The sequence below is a fragment of the Ictalurus punctatus genome, chromosome 7, assembly GCF_001660625.3.
Source record: "Ictalurus punctatus breed USDA103 chromosome 7, Coco_2.0, whole genome shotgun sequence".
NCBI lineage: Eukaryota > Metazoa > Chordata > Actinopteri > Siluriformes > Ictaluridae > Ictalurus > Ictalurus punctatus.
Genome location: NC_030422.2, coordinates 22,546,042 through 22,565,988, shown reverse-complemented (window position 1 = coordinate 22,565,988; position 19,947 = coordinate 22,546,042). Strand labels below are relative to the sequence as shown.

Below are 19,947 nucleotides of genomic sequence, written 5' to 3'. Positions count from 1 at the left end.
GCGTTCCTTATGATTTAATACAAATCCAATTGAAATCGTATCCATATCTGTGTCTCAGAATGACGCCCAATTTGGTATGAGATCAGTTCTAATTAAGTTATGTAACTATTAACTGGTAATGAACTGTCATCTTTAATTCCATCTTGTATGCACTGCTGCAATATTGGTTTTCAAGTGGTCCTGTTTTGTGCTATCACTTGACTTTTTTTTCTTCTTCTTCTTTTCTAATGATTGAGTTTGTGCACAAACAATAGGTAAGAAAAAATAAGCAGAGGTTTTGTTTTTTGTTCAGTTGGTAGGCAGATATAATTATCTATGTATGTACACCTAACACTAAATAACCAGTTTTTGTGGGTGGTCACACACATCACTGTGTATAACCCTTGGGTGATTTCTTTTGAATGAATGAATAATTTTCCAAATTTATGGAACAGCTGTCTAAAGGCTTGCAGTGTTCCACAAACGTCGGTAAACAGACTTCAGGCATAACAATAGATAGCACTAAACAAAGCACAAGCAGAGCTATGACACTTCTGCTCCAGAATTTTAACCTACTGATTTTAGATGGAGTTGAGGAGAGGGAGGGAGGAAAAAAGCACAACTTGGAGTGAGCTTGATTCAGTAAAGCACTGCAAACAGAATGGAGCTGCCTGCAGTACCCAAATGGCTTAAATCATCCAAAGGTGTATAGCTATGGATGTAACTGGACACAAGGAGAGGTCAAAGACTATAAAGAGATCTGCTGGTGAGTACTGAAGGGTTGTGTGATGCAGTATTGCTGCAGATATTTTTATTGCTGCTTTATAAGATAAGAGATAAAGTACAGCTTACAAATCTGGATTTTTTTTTTTTTCAGTAATAACTGGTACATTGTAGATTTACTTGGCACAAGATATACACCAATTTTGTTCAATGGTTTATTCAATGTTTTCTTATCTATGCTGTTAATCAAATATGAGGCATTCTGGGTATATATTGTAAAATTGTTATTCATGATATCTAGTTTTTTATAATAACTTTTGGTAACATCTACAAACTGTTCTAGATATATTTCTTTTCATATTCTCAATCAGCAATCAAACCAACTCCTAGAATCTTAAGTAATTACTTAATCAAACATTGTGCTGATCTTGGTTCAAAATTCTTCCTGCAAATTATTGACGTCTATAAGCCTACCTTACAGTTTTCCATATGAAAAGCTTTTAATTTAATCCACAAGCCAGATTGTGTGTAATGTTATTGAAAACATGGATTCCATTTACAACCAGAGCGACTTATATTTATCTCATTTATAAATCTCAGCAATTGCTCAGGGCCCAACAGTGACAGCTTGGCAGTGCTGGGGGTTTGAATTCATGGCCTTCTGAGCAGTAGACCAACACCTTAACCACTGAGCTACCACTGCCCTTGATTCCAAACCTAGTGGTAGTGTGCCTATCACTCCTGGATATGAATTATCTGTAAGGCCATAATTTTGTGCATTTATCTTGTGTTGCAAGATCAGGATATACCAATTTTATTGGATAGGTTCCATTTTTTTCACTAAATTACATAACGACTTATCTGTGCCTATTTTCTATCAGCCTTCTTGGTTGTTTGCTTATTATAGTTGTATGCCACTGACCTAGTAACATTATTCGTCTGCACTTGCCAGTGAATTCCATTGCAATAGCTCACACATCATTCTGACAAACAGGATTCTGTCATTGAACAATAGAGTCACATGTGATATATTCAGATGATAAAACGACTGCTTAAAGGAAAAATCTATACTGAAACACACTGGATATGTTTATATTGAAATATTGTGATGTGCTTAGTGATTCTGGTGCTAATTTGGTGGTTTATGCTGTGCTTTGGTTACTCCATGAGAAGTTCGAGGTGGGGTGTTCCTCTGACATTACAGAGGAACAGTGCTAGAGTCGTTACAGTGATGTTTAATTAGAGAAAACATTTCAGCAATCTCAAACATAAGTAAAAATGGTCAGGTTTTGCTGATATCTCCTAAAAACAAAAGAGCAAGAACCTCTCTTCTCACTCTCACCATTTTCTCATGACATATTAATGAGAAATTCAAAGAGAAACTAGTGGAGACAAGCAAATGTTAGACTGTCCCAGAATGCAATGCAGTTATGCAACACAGTTATGGCACATTATGGCTGAGACTCGGCTCAGCTAGTTAGCCATCTGTGAGATGACTGGCACAATGGACGGTATTAGCATGAATGTTGAAGCTTTTGATCTTTATCTGCTTGTGCAAAGAGCACAGATGATGAGGTGAGAGAGTTGGACAGACTAAAGGACTAAAGCACCACTGCACTGTTCTCTTTAAGTAGAGATGAAGCACATGCTAATTATACTGATGACACTATCACCAGGTATTTGAAAGGTATTTTGGGTAATGTTGGAAACTGTTGAAAGTGAAAAGGATCATGTCAATGTTTAAACTAAAAAAAGTTCAGAATTTCATTATAAAATAAATAATGGATATCAAAGAAGATCAAATGTTAATTGTAAAGATTAGTAGTTTCCCAGAGGTTAGAGTTTTCTTTTAATAGTGCAGACTTTTACTTTGCCAGTGGGATCCTTAGTAAGGTTTGGTCGGTGGAATAGATTTTGCATTATACTGCATTTTCATTTTTAAAGGAACTGCATCAAAGCTCATGCTATGCAATGTATTTTAATGTATTGAAAAGTAATTACATATCGGCATTCATGTACTGAAATGTAATGACATATCTGATATTAAAAGTGCGTCAATAAGTAGCTGAAATATGTAAGACTTCCCATTTTCAGATTTATGATCTGCTGAGTGTCAAAGATGTTGCACTGCGATTATTTAATGGGGACGAAGCACTCATTAAATAATTAAATAAAAAGCATAAAAGTGGTTTCAGTATAGTGTTTTGAATGTGTTGCTTATGGGGGTTTATTTGTACGCAGTATATGAGTAATAGGTAATATACTTAAAAGGGAGCGTGCTTTACTGTTGAGTGCTTGAACTTTACTTTTGTTACAAACTTTGACCTGTGGTGTACTCACAGCCCAAAGAACAGTACATTTCACTCTCCAAACATTCATGTGCCTAGTGCCTACCTGCATCCCCCTATGGTGCTGTGTTTGAACAAGAAATGTGACCTAGTAGTGCATTTGGAACTGAGCAAGTGGGAGAAAAGGTTTCACAATAGAAACTAAACATATTCATTAAAAATGTCCATTTCATAAAAATATCAATCTCATAAGCATTATTGTTTTTAAGTAATGAATCTCAAGTTATGGTAACTGCAAGGCAGTGAAACACAAATCTGTTATCAGTTTCCTTCTATTCTGTTTCAACCATCCTTGCTATTTATAGAGAGAGTTATTCAGCATAGAGTATGATTAGATTTATGTGGAGTATATTTAGTTACACACTGACCACTGGAGTGCTTCCGTTATTAGTGTTGACTCAGAAACTTGACTTTCACCTTGCTATAACGGTGATGTTAAATTTTAATACTCATGTTAATACACTCATATTAGAGCCACGGATAATGCAGTATTTATTTATTTCCCTGCTGCTGCCAAGAGCAACATGCAAAGTTAAAAATATCTCCATGACTGTTTCCATGCAGAAAAAAGGCAGTGTAGGTCATATAGTGCTGTTTATATCAGTAAATAATATGGTTTCCAGTCTATTAAGATTCTTTGCCTGTGTGTTTCAAATATCTGGTTGGTCTGATCACATTGTGGAACACAACTTTCACCCATAAGTTACATGTCCCTACTGTCCATATGCAAACCTACGCCTTGGGATCAAACACAATGCATTGCATAATCTATCAAGGTGAGACAGAAATATAGTTCCAAATGTCTCCATACATAGGGGAAAATTAAACTTTTCCAAAATACTTAGTTTCTATTTTTTTTTCTGACAGCCTTTAAGAATGCCATTGACAAAACCAGAACATATTGAAATCATTCTCATGGCTTGATCGGGAAGCTGTTGCAAGGTTGTGATGGAGTTTAACAGGAAACATGGCAAACATGTCACACACGACACTGTCACCAAACTTAACAAATTAAAAAAGACTTTAAGTGTTGCGGACCAACTGGAGAAGTTCACGACCATCCACTGATGACGGCACAACTGACGTGGTGCTGGCATACATAGTCTTCAAACTTCAGGGACACCCTTCAGGGACAAAACTTCAGGGACACCCTGTAGTATTGGGATAGTGACTTTAAGGTGGCACACTGGGTAAATTTCAATAACCCATCACCCATAAAATGTAATTATTTTGACCATTGCTCTGTACATTATTGTCAGAATAGATTTCTTTAAATTTTGGACTTAACTGAAACTTTGATCTCACCAATGTGTCAGTATTTTTAGCAAAGTGTGCTGTTGCTGTGTTTTTTGGGATGTATTTGTTTTCTATATCTTGATTACATTTTGACCGCTTTATGAGAAGGCACTGTATTAATCAGTTAGATATCCTTATCAAAAATACTAATAAAATCATGATTGTGTTTCGATCTACATATTATATTGTTAATCTTTAGCACTTGACTTGTTTGGTATAATTGTTTAATCAGGCACTGGACACCTACAAAATCCCTGACTGTGTGCAAGTGTACCTAGGAGAATTGATGTCATTTTAAAACCAAAGAGTGGTCACAGCAAATACTGATTTAAGGTTTTTCTACTGTTTACACACTTTGTGTGTTGCTAATTTATCAACACACTTTGTGTGTTGATAAATATAAACTATTAATATTTCTATTTTTGAATGCAATTTTAGAATTAATTTTACAATGTTTTATCACAAGTGCCTAAAACTTTTGCACAGTATTGTATATATCCCTTAAAAGTGCATATGTACCATTTGGCAAAGCTTATCCCTACAGGGTGTATCAGGCAAAAATGAGTCTTTAATAGTGAGTTTTGTATTAGGATCATAATATACCAAGTGTGAAAAAACACTTTTCAATTTGGTAATTACCCGTTCTGGATATCTCTGACTTAGAAACAATAACTTCCGTTCAGGCCACCATAGTGACTCCTATCTCCCTGTCCCCCATTCTTTTATATGGATTTCCTGTCCTGGTCGCGCCAGTGAACATACAACAGAGGTCAATTTGGCTGTTTTCCCATTCAAGAAGCAAGACAGGATGAATAGCCAAAGACTGTTTACTAGGCAAACGTTCCTCACATTCTCTCTCGAGCGCTCTGTGGCTTTGCATCAGTGACTCCTTGCTGTCTTTGTTTGTTATCAGAAAGGGCTGGGGATGGCCTTGGGTCTTACTCCCACACATGCCCCTTTCTTTTCTAATCGTAGTGATTTCAGTGACAGCATGCGAGCTATGGAGTCACCGTGCCGGGACGCCCCCATCCCCCTTCCCTCCCCCCAGCCATAGACACATGTTTTACAGCACGTACCTTGTGGCGCTCTCTGCTCTCAGTTTGGCTCAGACATAATCCAACTGGAGTTTGATCAAAAGGACAACAGGCCACAGTAGGATACACAGGGAATCATGCTAAGGTGAGTCACTACAGACAACTTCCTGTATAAAAAAGAAAGTTAAAAACAAAACAAAGAAAACTGTAAACATCAAAACAGGATAATTTCCCAGTATCATCACTGCCTGTAAATCACTGTAGCTATTAGAAAGAATATTTGTAATATTTTATCTGGCCCATGTGTAGAACTTCAAATTGCATTGAATTAACATTCTGCTCAAGCAATCAAACTGAATCCTACCTATTTACCTAATTTTATATTTTTGTACTTACATTCAAACATAATAAGAGTTCAACTGAAATGGATTCCCATTTGCAAGGCCATAAGCTTTTGTATTATGTCATCAAACACAGAGTCATGCTAACATATTAGGAAAAAGGTTCATCTTCTGGAGGAATTTCCAGGATGGTATTATGGCACTCAAAGAATAATCTTCCAACATAATGCTAATGTATGAATAAAATAAGAAAAGATAAGATATGATAAGATAAGATATGATAATACTTTATTAATCCCCAGATGGAGAAATTAGGGTGTCATAGCAGCAGCAAGACAGGTGAAGAAAAAAGAGATAGTAAGGAGAACAATACAGGGATATATGAAAAGTATATACAAGATGTATAAATTATTTATAGAATATAATGCTTTGTAATATTTCAGTGGGATCTTATTATTTTGTATGACATGTTAAACTACAAATGGAAACCTGCAAAAGAGGTAACAAGAGTTCTCCATTGCACTTCTACATTGTGTCTTGTCCTCACTCTGACCTTATATTTTTTCCTTAAAGCGTTTCTTCCTTGATTGCCAAAAGTTTAATTAGCCCCTTGTGCACAATTTTTGGCCCACCTAATACTGAACTCAATGAAAATGGACCAGACTTATTCTTTGTCAGGAAAAATAGCCTTCAGTGATATATTTACCTCAGCATGTATCTTCATAATCTAAATTATCTGTTGTTTATATAATGTCTATGCATGCGCTCACACCTGTGTTACCTAGTATTTGGGTAAGCTGTTATTCCTAGGTGTTCTGTGTCTCAGTTTGCACTATAGAGTGCAATATAAAAGTACCATAAACTCCAATGTAAATGTATCTTTTTGGCAAGCTTTACATGTGCTCCTGCTATCCAATATATCTAGTGCTAGATCCTGATATTGTGCTTCTGCATTAGTCATGGTTGCTATCCAGACCTAGTAGACCACTTCTGTGTCAGCTACCATCATCTCCTTTTTAAGTTCCTGTTAGGTAACAATTTCTGGAATCTTTACTGTGTTTGAGCCAAGTCTTTGTTACTATTACTTTGTAGTCTTTGCACTATTGTACTCTATAATTGTACTATTGTACTATTTCTATTGTAATTCTACTGTCCAGTTTTGGCCGGAGAACATTTTCAAACATTTTCATTTTGATCTCTGACATTAGGGATACAGTTAAGGGTATGTGTAGCCATAGTTGTGTATGACTCACACTGTCAGTATTTCTTAGTTTATATCTTACATTTTATTCAGGCTATGTGCTGTAGTGATGTCTCCAATATTTATTTTTGCCTATATTTTCCTCCCCATTTTTGCATGTGTCTTCATCCAATCACAGAACACCGTGTATATCTCACATATCTTTAATGGGGGAACTTTATAAATTTTGCAAGCCTTTATACTTTGGTTTAATGACATCACTAACCACCATCAGCCTCTTACTATGACTGCCTGATCAAGCAACAGTGTGCGTTTGGTTTAACTGTGCTCATTCTGCCAGATCATAACATCATAAATAGCACATACCCTACAGAATAAACTAGTCACCTAACCTTAGCTAACCAGATAAATGATCAATATAATTATATTTTTATAATATAAGTATAAATAGAAATGAACTATAAGCTGTGGCTGAAGGGGAAAGGGTTGCCCTGCTGTAATCTCATAGTGCACTGCATGCCCCAGACCACAGACTGAATGTAGAGGATTTCCCCAAGGCTATGCATTTCCAAGGGTTGATAGACATTACATCAGACATAGACATCAGTAAAGTTTGCCACAAACCAGATAGTGTTAGCACACTAGCTAAAATCCATACACACTGCCCTCTTTCACTTCCATAGAGTTATTATTGCACCTAGTGGTGAAAATTATAGATGTTGCCAGATTAAAAGTACTCCTCAGCCTCCAAGAACTGGCTTTATAGCAAATAATTATATTAAATGAGTTTGAGATGTACTTGGGTGGCTGTGGCTGTGGTAGAGCGTGTTGTCCACTAAACGTAAGGTTGGCGGTTCGATTCCCGGCCCGTATGAATCCGGCCACATGCCAAAGTGTCCTTGGGCAAGACACTGAACCCCAAATTGCTCCTGGTGGCAAATTAGCGCCTTGCATGGCAGCTCTGCTACCATTGGTGTGTGTGTGTGAATGGGTGAATGAGTGTAAAAAGCACTATACTTTGGGAAAAAGCACTATATAAGTGCAGATTTACTTAGAACCTCACCTGCTGTATGAAGCACAATTGAACAAAGCTAAACCACAGAAGAAAAAAACCTAAACTGCTAGACTGTATCCTGGGTGTTGTTGAATATCAGCTGTCTATTACTGAGTTAATCTAAAATATCACTACCTACTACCCTCTAGCATAAGTCAAGTGTGATAGCCCCTTGACCTAATTTGGTTTGAGGCATGTCATTATTAATGTCGTCCTGCCTCACCAAAATTTATGGTCTTGAGAAGCTGCTTCCAGTTTCCTATCAAATTAGAGAATAAATAAATGTCTTATCTGTCCAGAAAGAAACCCCTAAAACATTTTTTCTTTTATGGTATGATATTGGACTCACGCTACTTGGATTTCACGCTTTCAGTCCCATTTGTTTACACTGTCTCTCTTTGATTGGCTCCTAGCTCCTGCCAGTCTGACTTCTTTTGTGTCTAAGGTTTGGATGTGGGCAGTGGTAGGTCAGTGGATAAAACGTTAGACAACTGCTCGGAATATCATGAGATCATGATAACGCACAACCATCCGATCAGCAGCCCTTGAGCATAAATAAGATAAAGGTAAAGCGCTCTGGATAAATGTGTCTGCCAAATGCCATACGTGTCTAAATGGACGCGATGACATTTGTATATATTAATGTGTATGACAACTGAATGTGCATGGCCCTACACTGACACAGTCCTGACTAAATTACACAAGGCTGTATTGCAGGATTGTCAGGGTGGCTGAAGGACATCATATTAAAGTCTTTTTCCCTATTCTTTTTTTTTTTCTTCTTTTCTATTTCTTATCTTTTTTTAAACGATAATATGACCATGATTCCCATGGTGGACTAGTGGCAAGCAGCGGCCTGAGTTCCACTCCTGGTCAGGGAACCAACCCCCTCCATTAGAGGGTTGCACGAGCCAGTGCACTCTCAGTGCTGGTCCCAAGCCTGGAAAATGGGGAGGGTTGCGTTAGGAAGTACATCCGGCGTAAAACATGTGCCGTAAAACCAGAATTAAAATATGCGGACGAGTGAACCGCTGTGGCTGGAGCAGCCGATAGAGGGGAAAAAATGACCAGGTTATGTTATAATTTGTTTCATTCTCTATTTCACGCTTATTATGCGACATTTATTTCCCATATCTTTTTCCTCCGAGTATTTTTATTAGCCCCCCCCCAGCAAGACCCCCCACACTCCGACACTAGACCCCTCTTTACTGCTCATTATGCGCACAATGAGCGGATCTCTCTCTCTCTCTCTCTCTCTCTCTGTCTCTCTCTCTCTCTCTGTGTGTGTGTCTCCCACTGGAGGGGCCACGTGTTAAATGGCTCTCTGAGCTGCAGTCTGACTAACAGGCGTAGTGAGGAACTCTGCCTGTGTCCATCAGCATTGTTTATCCGTCTCATCCGATCTGTCGGGGTTAAGCGTCGACAATATCGTGCGAGATAGATGCTTGATTATTGCTATTAGGCCTATTTGTTTGCAGTGTCACCCTTCACATGGAAGTCAGCCAAGAGGAAAATACATAATCAGAGGATGAACTGGTCAGAGAGAAAACATTTTCAGGGTTATTTAGGCTACCTCTTTGGACTTCTGCGCAAAAATACACGCTATGTGACATCAATGAAAGAAAAACAGTCTTTCCAAACAGGAAGTAGGCTAGTTCAGAAACCCTTTCCAACCAATTGCATAGTCAAAGCTAGAAAAAGTCCAACGGATGCAACTGGATAAGTGCGAACTCAATGACAGTTCTGTAAAAGCGCTGCACCGGCAATTAATGGCCAATAGACGGGACTGCGGGCAATGCGACGAGGATCCTGCAAGGGATTATGCGAATTTTTAGATGGAGATGCCCAGTGAGTAAATCAAACCACCTGTGTGTGTGTGTGTGTGTGTGTGTGTGTGTGTGTGTGTGTGTGTGTGTGTTCTTTTTGTTTGTTTATGCATGAGCGCTTGACCTGTGGATGTCTTTACTATCAGTAGCTGGAGATGAAGGTCAGACCGCTGGCTGCCTGTAGAGTGATGCAGAGGCAGACAGGCACCACATTAGATCCGCACTCCTGCAGGCTCTCTCTCTCTCTCTCTCTCTCTCTCTCTCTCTCTCTCTCTCTCTCTCTCTTTCCCACACACACACACACACACACTCCACACACTCTCTCTCTCTCTCCACACACTTTCTCTCCACACACATGCACACACACACTCTCTGTCTTTCCACACACTCTTTGTCTTTCCATTCTCTCTCTCTCTCTCTCTCTCTCTCTCTCTCTCTCTCTCTCTCCCCACACTCTCTCTCTCCCCACACTCTCTCTCTACACACACACACACACACACACACACACACACACACACACACACACACTCACACATGTCTTTTCCCCAAGCAGTGAACTTTAGCTGTTTATCATTTGACGACTTGACTGGTTTTTCATCATGTGTTTGAAAAATGCTGGGGTGCTTCGCGAATGGTTTACTGCACAGGTAAGATTGCAATTGCTCCATGGAGATCTTGTCTCAAGTCAACTTCAGCTTCTGCTGGTCTCTCAGCAGCGAAGGCTATATCGATATTGTGATCTTTAATCTTGCTTGGACTTGTAGCTTGCACCTTAGAAGTGAATCTTTATAGATAATTTTCTGGAAGGTCAGTTTTCATTACCTTTCATTAACCTCTTAAACCTAAGAAATTCACACTGACCACTTTATTTGGCTTTAGGCAAGTTAAAGCTTAAGCAGTCCTCTTTGCTTGTTTGCAACTATTATTATCTGAGAATTTGGTGTCCACTGAAATGTGCACGCGTTGCCCACATGTAGCTTGCTCTTTTCATAGGCTACCTGTATCTTTTTCCTTTTCCAGGTAAATTAACCATTAATTCATTAATTCATTCATTTAATCATTTCTTCATTCACTTATTCATTCATTATATGCTCAACCTAATGATAGCATAAGGCATAGCATACATAAGGTGTACAGTATAGTCACTGCCCTAGGATAATTGTCATTTGGAACACTGTTGCAATATTCTTAGTTATACTTTAGAAAGTTATCTTGATTTTCTGTTAAAATCCAAAAGGTTGTAAAAAGTTACCATCAAGCCAAAGTACAGCAGAACCTGAGTTCACAGTCTGAATATCACAAGCATGACTTAACAGTATTTAAGCATGATTTACTACTGGTGGTTGCTATAGAAGACTGCTGAATCATGCACAATTCTGCATAGTGAGTTAAACAGTGATTGTGCAGGAACTGGGTCGTATGCATGGCTTTTTGCTGAACAATGCCAAGGCATCCTTTTTCCATTAACAGTCTCTTTAACAAATTGTTTGTAGGTTACATATTTGGTCTAAATCTAATAGGTTTGAAAAGATTCTGCTTTGTATTATTGTTTGTTTTTTTTAAGATTGGATCTTTAAAGGGGAATCAATGGAGTAAGGGATTATACTCCATGCCGTTTCTTGCCCACTCATACAATTCTCTGTCACCGATTGAGCAGAAAAACCAGTGAGAGAAGCAATCATCCTACCTTTATTGTTAAGTCATGGGACCAAATGATCATGTGCAGAGTGTCTGCAAGGGGTCAAATTTAGGACTGTAGCCAGTCCTGTTAAAGGTAACAGACACTGTGCCAACAGTGAATGTCAGCATAGTGTGAACTTTCTGCCTAGGAGGTGTGAAGTCTGGATTACTGCCAAGTCCTAACCCTCGTGATCTAAAGGTCTTGTTAGGGTACTTTACAATTGTTAGGCTTTAAGTGATAATGTTGGCAGGGGAGGGAATACTATATAAGAAGCTTTTCATGCATTGTGACCTTAGAGCAGAGATAAAATAACCTTGTGTAGGGGAATCACACTTTACATTTTCTGTGAACAGTCATACAATTTCAAGCATGACCAAAGCGCTGCATATTTCTATTTAGCATAGTTTTGAATAGGTTTTTGACTTCGCTTCAGATTTGATCATAAATATTTAAATAATTTTGTTCTGCTAAAATACAAGATTCCTTCATTCAAGGTTAAATCCTATGCTTCAGGCAAATCTTCATATTTAATATCATTGTCATATTTTTTAATGTCAGTCAAAGTATTTTCCTCTTTTGGCTACTCTCGTTTGGGGTCACCACAGCAGATAACCCATACACATATTTTGATTCTGGCAAAAGTATCATGCCCTTCCTGATGCAACCCCACGTGTATTGGCTTATGCACCCCACCAGGTATGATTCCCTTGACCGGGAATCAAACACAGGCCGTGGCAGTGAGAGCGCCACATGTTAGCCACTTGTCTAACAGTGAACAATTTAATATTGGTCTAATACGCTGAGTTATTTTTGCAGGGAAAGGAAAGCCAGTATATTGTACTGGCTTTGTTGCTGATGAACCCAGATGCACCCTGGTGTCAGTAACACGGGTGAAGTGCATCTAGCCAGCACAAATTCTGATTAGTAATGCTTGTCATCTTAAGTGCGTCATCATCCAGTTACTGCTGAAAGAGCACATTCAGAATGCTGCCTCATGAAACAAATGTTCCTGAGACTCAGCTGAAAGCTTGTGTTGAATGACAGAGGTGCAGCATAGCTTGATAATAGAAGGAGAAGACTCCTGAAGATTGGTTTAGCCACTACAAATGTTAAATGATGATGTACTGCTTGACAAGGCAGCACATTTCACTATTGACTTTTTTATGGATGTCATAAATTCAGCTCCTCCAATCTACAATATAATTCTAATAACAATAATTTAGCTTTTTGATTACATGGATTACCTTATATGAGCTGACCATACTGTTGTTTATTACAAGCCTTAGTAATAGAAACTTTATATAGTAAAAGGTGCTCCAGGCCTTGTATTAGGGGTATATTAGGGGATTGCCGGTAGGATTGCTGCTCTTTTACCATGTGCATTATTAACAACTTAACTTTACATTGAATACTTCAGGTCATACATGGGCAAATAACACATGCTTCTTTGCTGGTTGAAGAGGTTGAAAAGTCATTAAGAGTCTGACTTAATTTTAGAACCAATTAAGAATCAATTGTTGTATACGGATACATCAACATTTATAGACTTGACATAAATTTTTTTTTTTTTTTTTTTTTTTTTTTTTACAAATTACAGAATATCACAGACAGTTTTTATAGAATCAATTGGCATTAGATGTAATATAAGTCCATTTTTCATTTTCTTGTATGAAAATTGGAACATTTTGAAATGTTGCTGAAAGTGTTTGTCTTGCTCCTAGGTGTAGTCTCTGCTGTATCATCACTCCCTCTTGTGGTTACTTTGATTCAGGCTTGATTAACATTTGATCTGTGCTATAGCATTGCTGTGCTTTTAGTCCACCATCGGACCACTGCTGTGGGTCAATATCTTAGCATGTTTTTTCCAGACCCAGGTAAACATCTCAGCCTTGTTTTAAGTTTGTTGGTCTAAGTGCTGTGGTTTGTGTGCTGCAGGACTCCTTGCCTTGCTGCTGATCATACTGGAGTGGATTCGGCCTGGCCTACCCTCCCCTTTGCGGCCTATCTGTGACCTGCGTGTTCTCAACCACTTCATTAAGGAAGCACGGGATGCTGAGGCTGCTTTGGTATGACACGTACATTTCCCACTAATTTGTTTGACGTAGTCATGTACGCTAGCAGTAATAAATAGGATCACTGCCTAACCTATTATCAAGGTTTATTACATTAAGGGGAAATGTTATTACATTAAGGGGAATTTTATACACTACCTTGTCAGTGTCACTGAAATGTCACTATCTAAATAACATCTGGCCAGTTGTGATCCAGTGGTGGCTACTTTCGACAAACTGATGGGGCATGACAAATTGTGCATAACAACAGATGCACTGCAGTCAGTAACTGTATCCTTACAAAGTGCCCTTATCTGATAAAACAGTTAAAGAATATGTAAATATATGTCGCTAGTGTAAAAGTTAAGCAATGGTTATGTTGTGTAACTAGGTATACGCATAGTATAAATTAGTATTTTAGATGACAGGTGGACTGTCTTTGTTAACATTATCACCTTATCTTGATATTCTAGAGGTTTTGTACAGAGGAATGCAGTATTGCTGTACCTCTCACAGTTCCTCTGACCAGAGTGGATTTTGATGTTTGGGAAAAGCAAAATGTGAGTAATCTTCTTGTTCTTATCTGGTTTGTAGACAACAAAATCGATTTGTTTTCTATTTCAGTCATATACTCCGAATTATTCTTAGAAGTAAGCGAAAAATTGTGCTTGCAGACAGAGGAGCAGGCTCAAGAAGTGCAGACAGGACTATGGTTGCTAAACATGGCCATCAGCTCATTAGGTGCATCCATCACCAACTCTGCACTCCACTCCCACATAGAAGCCAGCATCAGAAACATTGCCAGCCTCAAGCAGGTGCTGCGCAGCCTCAGTATACAGGTGAGTCCCATAGTTATGAGAGATGAGATAGGGAGTCATGTGGTGCATTCAGTTCACAGAAGAGTGACTGAACGCAGGTTTGTGGGATCCAGCACTCTTGTCCTTGTGTACGTGCGTTTATGTGTGGGAGACAACATGAACAAGCGTGCTGGATCCCAGCACATCAACGAATTTGAGATACTGATACGTATGTTTGTGGAAGACACACAGAATCACTCAATTCCTGGAAAAGACTGATTGTATCTGTGTATTCAGAGAATGCTGGGAGAAAGCCCAGCTCTGCAGTCATTCATCCACTAAAGCAAACATCGGCTAAACATAACCTTTCTTCTATGTGTCATGCCAAAGTAGATCACGTCTGCAATTTGATTTGAGGAAACTTTCATTACAGTGATGTCCTTTGAATAAAATTAATTGCATGACCATATGATCACATTTACTCTTTAAGAAAATAGAGGACATTCAATTTGATCAATTTGATTGATTCTGCCACCCCACCTCTGTCTCTCTCTCTCACTCTCTCACTCTATCTATCTATCTATCTATCTATCTATCTCTGCCTAACAGGACTATGTGCCTACAAGTGGTGGGACAGAGGACACATGGAAAGTATCTTCGGCCTCAGAGCTCTTCCAGGTCCACATCAACTTCCTGCGTGGGAAAGTGCGCCTTTTGCTCTCCAATGCTCCAATCTGCCAGCAGCATATCAGATGAATGGAGCATGGACAAGACATAAACCCAACTGATTGGAGCAGACTGTAATAAAAGGCGGGACATTAGTAGTAAACTGTCGAGGGCATCATGCTCGCCTGTATGTTGGAAGCTGGAGCACTTTCTCACCATGAATGAAAAATGGAACAATATATTTATCTTCAAGAGCCCTAGATGGTCTTAGGAAGTAGTTCTCTTCACTGCTGCCCTGACCAACGCTGCACACGTTTCTGTACATGATGCAGCCTGTCACTCCTTTCTCCCCATTTGACTGACATTTGTTATATCTCAGATGCATCTGCATCAACCCTAATCAGATACCACTTTTAATATTTTTTTACAGTGTATTTGTGTGGATTTTATGATGCTCAATATTTATATAAATTTCTACAAGCTGGATTATGGGTTATGCTATAGATTATATACTACAGAGTATGAGGAAGCCGTCTGCTTTCTGTCTTACCCTTTAACACCTCTAAAAATAGACCTGCTGCTTTTTAGCCATATTTATCAATCTCAGTAATGCACTGATTTTATATAGATAGTGTGTGTGCGTGTGTGCAAGAGTGAGTGAATATGAGTATTTTGGGGAATGTGTGTGAGAGAGAGAGAGAATGAGAGAGAGATGGACATATCAGTGGACAGACTGTTTACAGGTCACTTCTGGTGAGAGGAAGAGACCACATAGTTACGCTTTTGGGGGGAAACTGGGGGGCGGTTTGTGAGGGCTGATGAGACTGTGTGTTGATTATAAGTGTCTGCATTAGCTTCACGTGCAAACGCACAGCACCGCACAGAGAATGGCCAGAAAAAATATTGCGTCACTGCCAGGAAAAATATTGATTGGTTTGTATGAAGAACATCCTGCATGACTCCTGCTCTGTTCACAGTCTGGTGTAATGGCCTGGGAAACCTTTGGGTAGTTGACATTTGTCTAATGTTTCTCTTTGCGTTCCAGGCTCGGATTGGTCATTCTTGTTTGTCGTCTCTGTCTTTCTTTTAATGATGTTTTCACTGTGGGGTTCATTTGTGAATCAGTGTGTAAGGACGGAAGTGAGTAATACTACTTTCCTGTTTGTTACTGTTGTTTGCTTCTTTTACCACTTGTCCTATTTGGTTAATAAAATGCAAAATATTATTCTGAAAAGTAGTTGAAGGAAATCAAGGAAACAATATGTTTGATTGTTTGTCATCGTGCTTGATTGTCTTCATTCATGCATGTTCGTGCATTTCTTGCTTCCACGAAGCCCGTGTAGGCACAGTGTGAAGACCACACGACTTGGAGACACTACTTTAAACTCCACCATCTGTCAGACTTTCAAATTAGATGAATGAAAATGCTATTCAGATTTTCTTAATAAGTCACGTTAAACATTTTACCTATACTTAATCCTATGTTGCTGTTTGATTAAAAACAATAACGAAAAACTATATCGTGGATGTAAAAAGTCTACACACCCATGTTAAAATGACAGGTTTTGTGATTTGTGATGTGTAAAAAAAAAAAAAAAAAAACCCAAAACTTAAACTAAGTTAAATCAAAAAAACTTTTCCGCCTTTATTGTGAAATTGCAATATATAAATATCCAGTGGCAAACACCCAGAAAAGTTTTTGGGAAAAGAAAAACAAAAAACCTCCGATACCTAGCTTGCATAAGTGTGCATAATTTTATCATGGGGAGTGTGGTAGTGTTCAGAATCAACTAATCACATTCGAACACATGTTAAATACTAATTAGTATACTGTACACCTGCCATCAATTAAAGTAACTGATTACTCCCAAATAAAGTAAAGCTGTTCCTATAAGATATTCCCAGACATTTTGGTAACATAAAACTGGAAAAACTATAGGTCACAAAGAGCTTACAAAACAGGTATGGGATCTCATTGCTGAAAAGACAATAATCAACAAGTGGAGAAAATATGGCATGACAGTGTCACTATTAAGAGCAAGACGTCCCTATAAAATTGTTGAGAGGTCAGGAGACAACTGGTCAGACAGGATGCCAAGAGGCCTACAGCAACATTAAAATAATTGCAGCAATTTCTGTTAAGTACCGTCTGCTTCTTACATATGACGACAATCTCCCGAATTCTTCATATCTCTGGGCTATGAGGTAGTGTCAAGACAGAAGCCTTTTTAACCAAAGATAGGTTAATAAATACATCCAATCTGCCAAGATAAAATGACTTCATAAAATAGTGGTAAGTTAACTAATATCCACATGCTGATCTGTTAGAATAATGAGCTGTTTCTGGTGGCTGTATTGGTCCTCCCTATACAACATTACACAAACACCTGAAGAGCTTTTCAGAATTCTGCTGGTGGAGGGCTAACACCAGCTTGCTACCTCGGTAATATGAAGCTTCTTTATATTAAGAAATAATTATATCCCTGCTAAAGCTTGATACGTTTCACATCGCATGCAGTAATAGATGTGCTGAGTTGCCAGTAATCCCCCAAACATCCTTTCAAAATTATATTACTCAGTAAAAGACTTGCACAGAGCCATGGATGAGGAGGAAATTGTATACGTATATAATAGTGCTTTATTTAAACAACTATGCAACAAATGTTCAAAAATAAGATTAATTAAAAAAAATACATCAATTTGTGCTTCGGGGAAATCTGACGTACAGAGACACATTTAATAATATTTTTCACTCCAGAACAACACACCAGCACAAAATGTTTAACCTCCTGGTTGTATGAGAACTACAGAAACATGATTCACAGATACAGGTCACAGTTCTTCTCCCTGAAGACTAGATCTCCTTCCATTTACTGTCAGTGAAATGGCAGGTTTGGACAGTGCTGCTTAGCTAAATTCACACAAACCCTTCCTAATTTCCAGTTCAGACAGTAACATCATAATTTTACATAATGTCGTTTCATCTGAATGTCTCCAATTTGGCATCTCTTCAGCAATGTTTGTAATTCATTGTAACAGGTTGCACGTTCAGTGCATTAGCAAAGAAGAAAGCTTACAGCCTGATACAACTAAAAGCAAACACTGGCTTGTCCTTTTCTCGTGTATTTTCAACATGGACATGAAGTCAATAGTCTCACATCTTAAAACTTTGTAGCTGGATCTGTCTTTAAGCATTGGGGTAGAACACTTTGATGTGGATGGCAGAGTTGTTGCGCGTGCGTGTCAGTGGCTCTCCAGCTTCATCTGGATCCTCAGGTTCCAGATCGTCTATGAGCTCTACAGTGGAGGTGTTGGCAGCGAGCTGAATTGCCCCCTGACTGAATGCCTGCAACTGCAGAGCAATGTTAATGGCCCGATTGATAGCGAGTCCAAGGCCATGAATGCAGATCTCCTTGTGACCTGCACTGCCATCCAGCAGCTTCTGACACCTGGCCAGCTGGGCCTTGAAGTCAGTCTTCATGTTGATGTAGACATCATTGCGCCGCTTTGGTAGCTTCCTGGGCAGCCGCTTGCGGAGGGTGTATTCCACCGGGTCCATCTCTGTTGCTGGCCCATCCGAGGCCGAAAATCCCATTGACTTCTGGGACATGGAAGTCGAGACCTGACTTCGAGGCTCTGCCATCTCACAGCTTCTGAGGATTAAAGCTGAAGGGGAAAAAAAAGACACGTGGAACAACCGAAGGAATGACCAGTGAATTCACATAGGCCATTCGGGCACACAACAAATTTGCTTTGACCGAGTTCAACTTCATATTTTACTTTGCAGTAATTACAAATACATTTATGTTTTAAAGGTGCATTAGGTTCGATTAGTATTTTCTTTTTCAAGAATTTAGGTGGGTTCCACATTTGAATGGATTTTTTTTTAATTTGTTGAGCTCACTCCCTCATTCCTGCACATGTTCATGAAGCTCTGCTCCCAGAATCTTATGTGACCTGTAGATCAGTGGTCACCAACCCTCTTCATTAAGGTCGACCTTCTGGCAGGTTTCATCTCCAACCAAAATCTAACACCCCTGTTGTAGTTTATGAACTTCTTAAGGCAATAATTAGAAGATCAGATGGGCACCATTATGATTGGAGCTGAAGTCTTCAGGAAGGTATATCTCCAGAAACAGGGTTGGTGACTACTGCTGTAGAGTGTCGATAAAATGACTATATAAAGGGGAAAACACACCCCAACACAAACAGGTATTGCGGTCCGGGTTTTCTCAACGTCTTAATAAACCTTTGCTAAATACGAGGCTCAATCCACTGTTTTTAATCAACTTCTACGTCTCTTCCAGATTAATTGTACAAATAAAGAATTTAAATCAATCCACTATTGCACCTTTTAAAAGCCAACCAGCTTGTTGTTGTTGTTTTTTTTTTTGTTTTTTTTGAGCCAGCTATCTATACCCATCATCATAAACTGCCCAGAGCTTGCTCATGTAGGAATTAGATCTTAATTTGTTTATTCCTAGTCGCATCACTGTGTTAACCATCCTTCATAGAGATAACAGCATGCTATTTTAGCAAAGATACCTGTTTTGCTGTTTGGAACTCGTCACTACGACTCACTGCGGAAAATCCCGGAAGTGCTAGTGATCACACCGGAAGAACTCACTGACCCACTGAAAGATAACGGGATAGTAACTTGTAAATCATTTTTTATGTAAAAATGTTTGTGCGTAGTATGTTATAGAGATTAACAGAAATAAGCTTTTGTTTTTGGTGACACATTTGAAGAAGAAGAAAAAAATAAAGATTTGAAGCTTCGAAGCACCAAACAGCCAGCTCTATTCTGCCATCTGCTGGATAGTAAACATTCCTACGCTTTGTGTATTGATTTTCTTTACGCTTATGCATGTAAAAAAACACACACACACACACACACACACACACACACACACACACACACACACACACACAAACAATTTAAGACATTTA

General features: G+C 38.7%; 2 protein-coding genes and 2 long non-coding RNA genes across 6 annotated transcripts; 1 reads left to right on the top strand and 3 right to left on the bottom strand.

Annotated features, from left to right (window-relative positions):
- Positions 1–668: 668 nt before the first annotated feature.
- epoa (erythropoietin a) lies at positions 669–16,234 on the top strand. 3 transcript variants are annotated; one of them, XM_017471836.3, is made up of 5 exons: positions 669–745; positions 13,419–13,549; positions 14,008–14,094; positions 14,209–14,373; positions 14,941–16,234. In XM_017471836.3, the coding sequence occupies exons 1-5, from the start codon at positions 694–696 to the stop codon at positions 15,085–15,087; spliced, it is 582 nt and encodes a 193-aa protein (XP_017327325.1). In that variant the 5' UTR covers positions 669–693; the 3' UTR covers positions 15,088–16,234. The 3 variants fall into 3 exon arrangements, with proteins under 3 accessions (XP_017327325.1, XP_017327327.1, XP_017327326.1); XM_017471838.3 differs by lacking the exon at positions 669–745 and adding an exon at positions 9,329–9,824; XM_017471837.3 differs by lacking the exon at positions 669–745 and adding an exon at positions 10,282–10,449.
- Positions 3,535–5,553, bottom strand: LOC128632990 (uncharacterized). Its single transcript, XR_008396690.1, has 2 exons — positions 5,423–5,553; positions 3,535–4,201 (listed from the first exon to the last, which is right to left on the bottom strand). It is a non-coding gene; the product is annotated as an uncharacterized LOC128632990 (long non-coding RNA).
- LOC128632989 (uncharacterized) lies at positions 10,069–10,434 on the bottom strand. Its single transcript, XR_008396689.1, has 2 exons — positions 10,297–10,434; positions 10,069–10,263 (listed from the first exon to the last, which is right to left on the bottom strand). It is a non-coding gene; the product is annotated as an uncharacterized LOC128632989 (long non-coding RNA).
- A 1,385-nt stretch (positions 16,235–17,619) lies between the features above and the next one.
- pop7 (POP7 homolog, ribonuclease P/MRP subunit) lies at positions 17,620–19,606 on the bottom strand. The gene is given in 2 exon segments (NM_001200820.1): positions 17,620–18,663; positions 19,543–19,606. A coding segment is annotated over 1 exon segment (456 nt). The 5' UTR covers positions 18,641–18,663; positions 19,543–19,606; the 3' UTR covers positions 17,620–18,184.
- Between the last annotated feature and the right edge of the window lie 341 nt (positions 19,607–19,947).

What these genes read in the sequence shown, in the direction of transcription:
- epoa (XM_017471836.3), top strand. Translation starts at nt 694, where the DNA reads ATGGATGTAACTGGACACAAGGAGAGGTCAAAGACTATAAAGAGATCT. An exon ending in GACTATAAAGAGATCTGCTG is followed by an intron (nt 746 to 13,418) that starts GTGAGTACTGAA and finishes TGTGTGCTGCAG; the next exon opens with GACTCCTTGCCTTGCTGCTG. An exon ending in GGGATGCTGAGGCTGCTTTG is followed by an intron (nt 13,550 to 14,007) that starts GTATGACACGTA and finishes TTGATATTCTAG; the next exon opens with AGGTTTTGTACAGAGGAATG.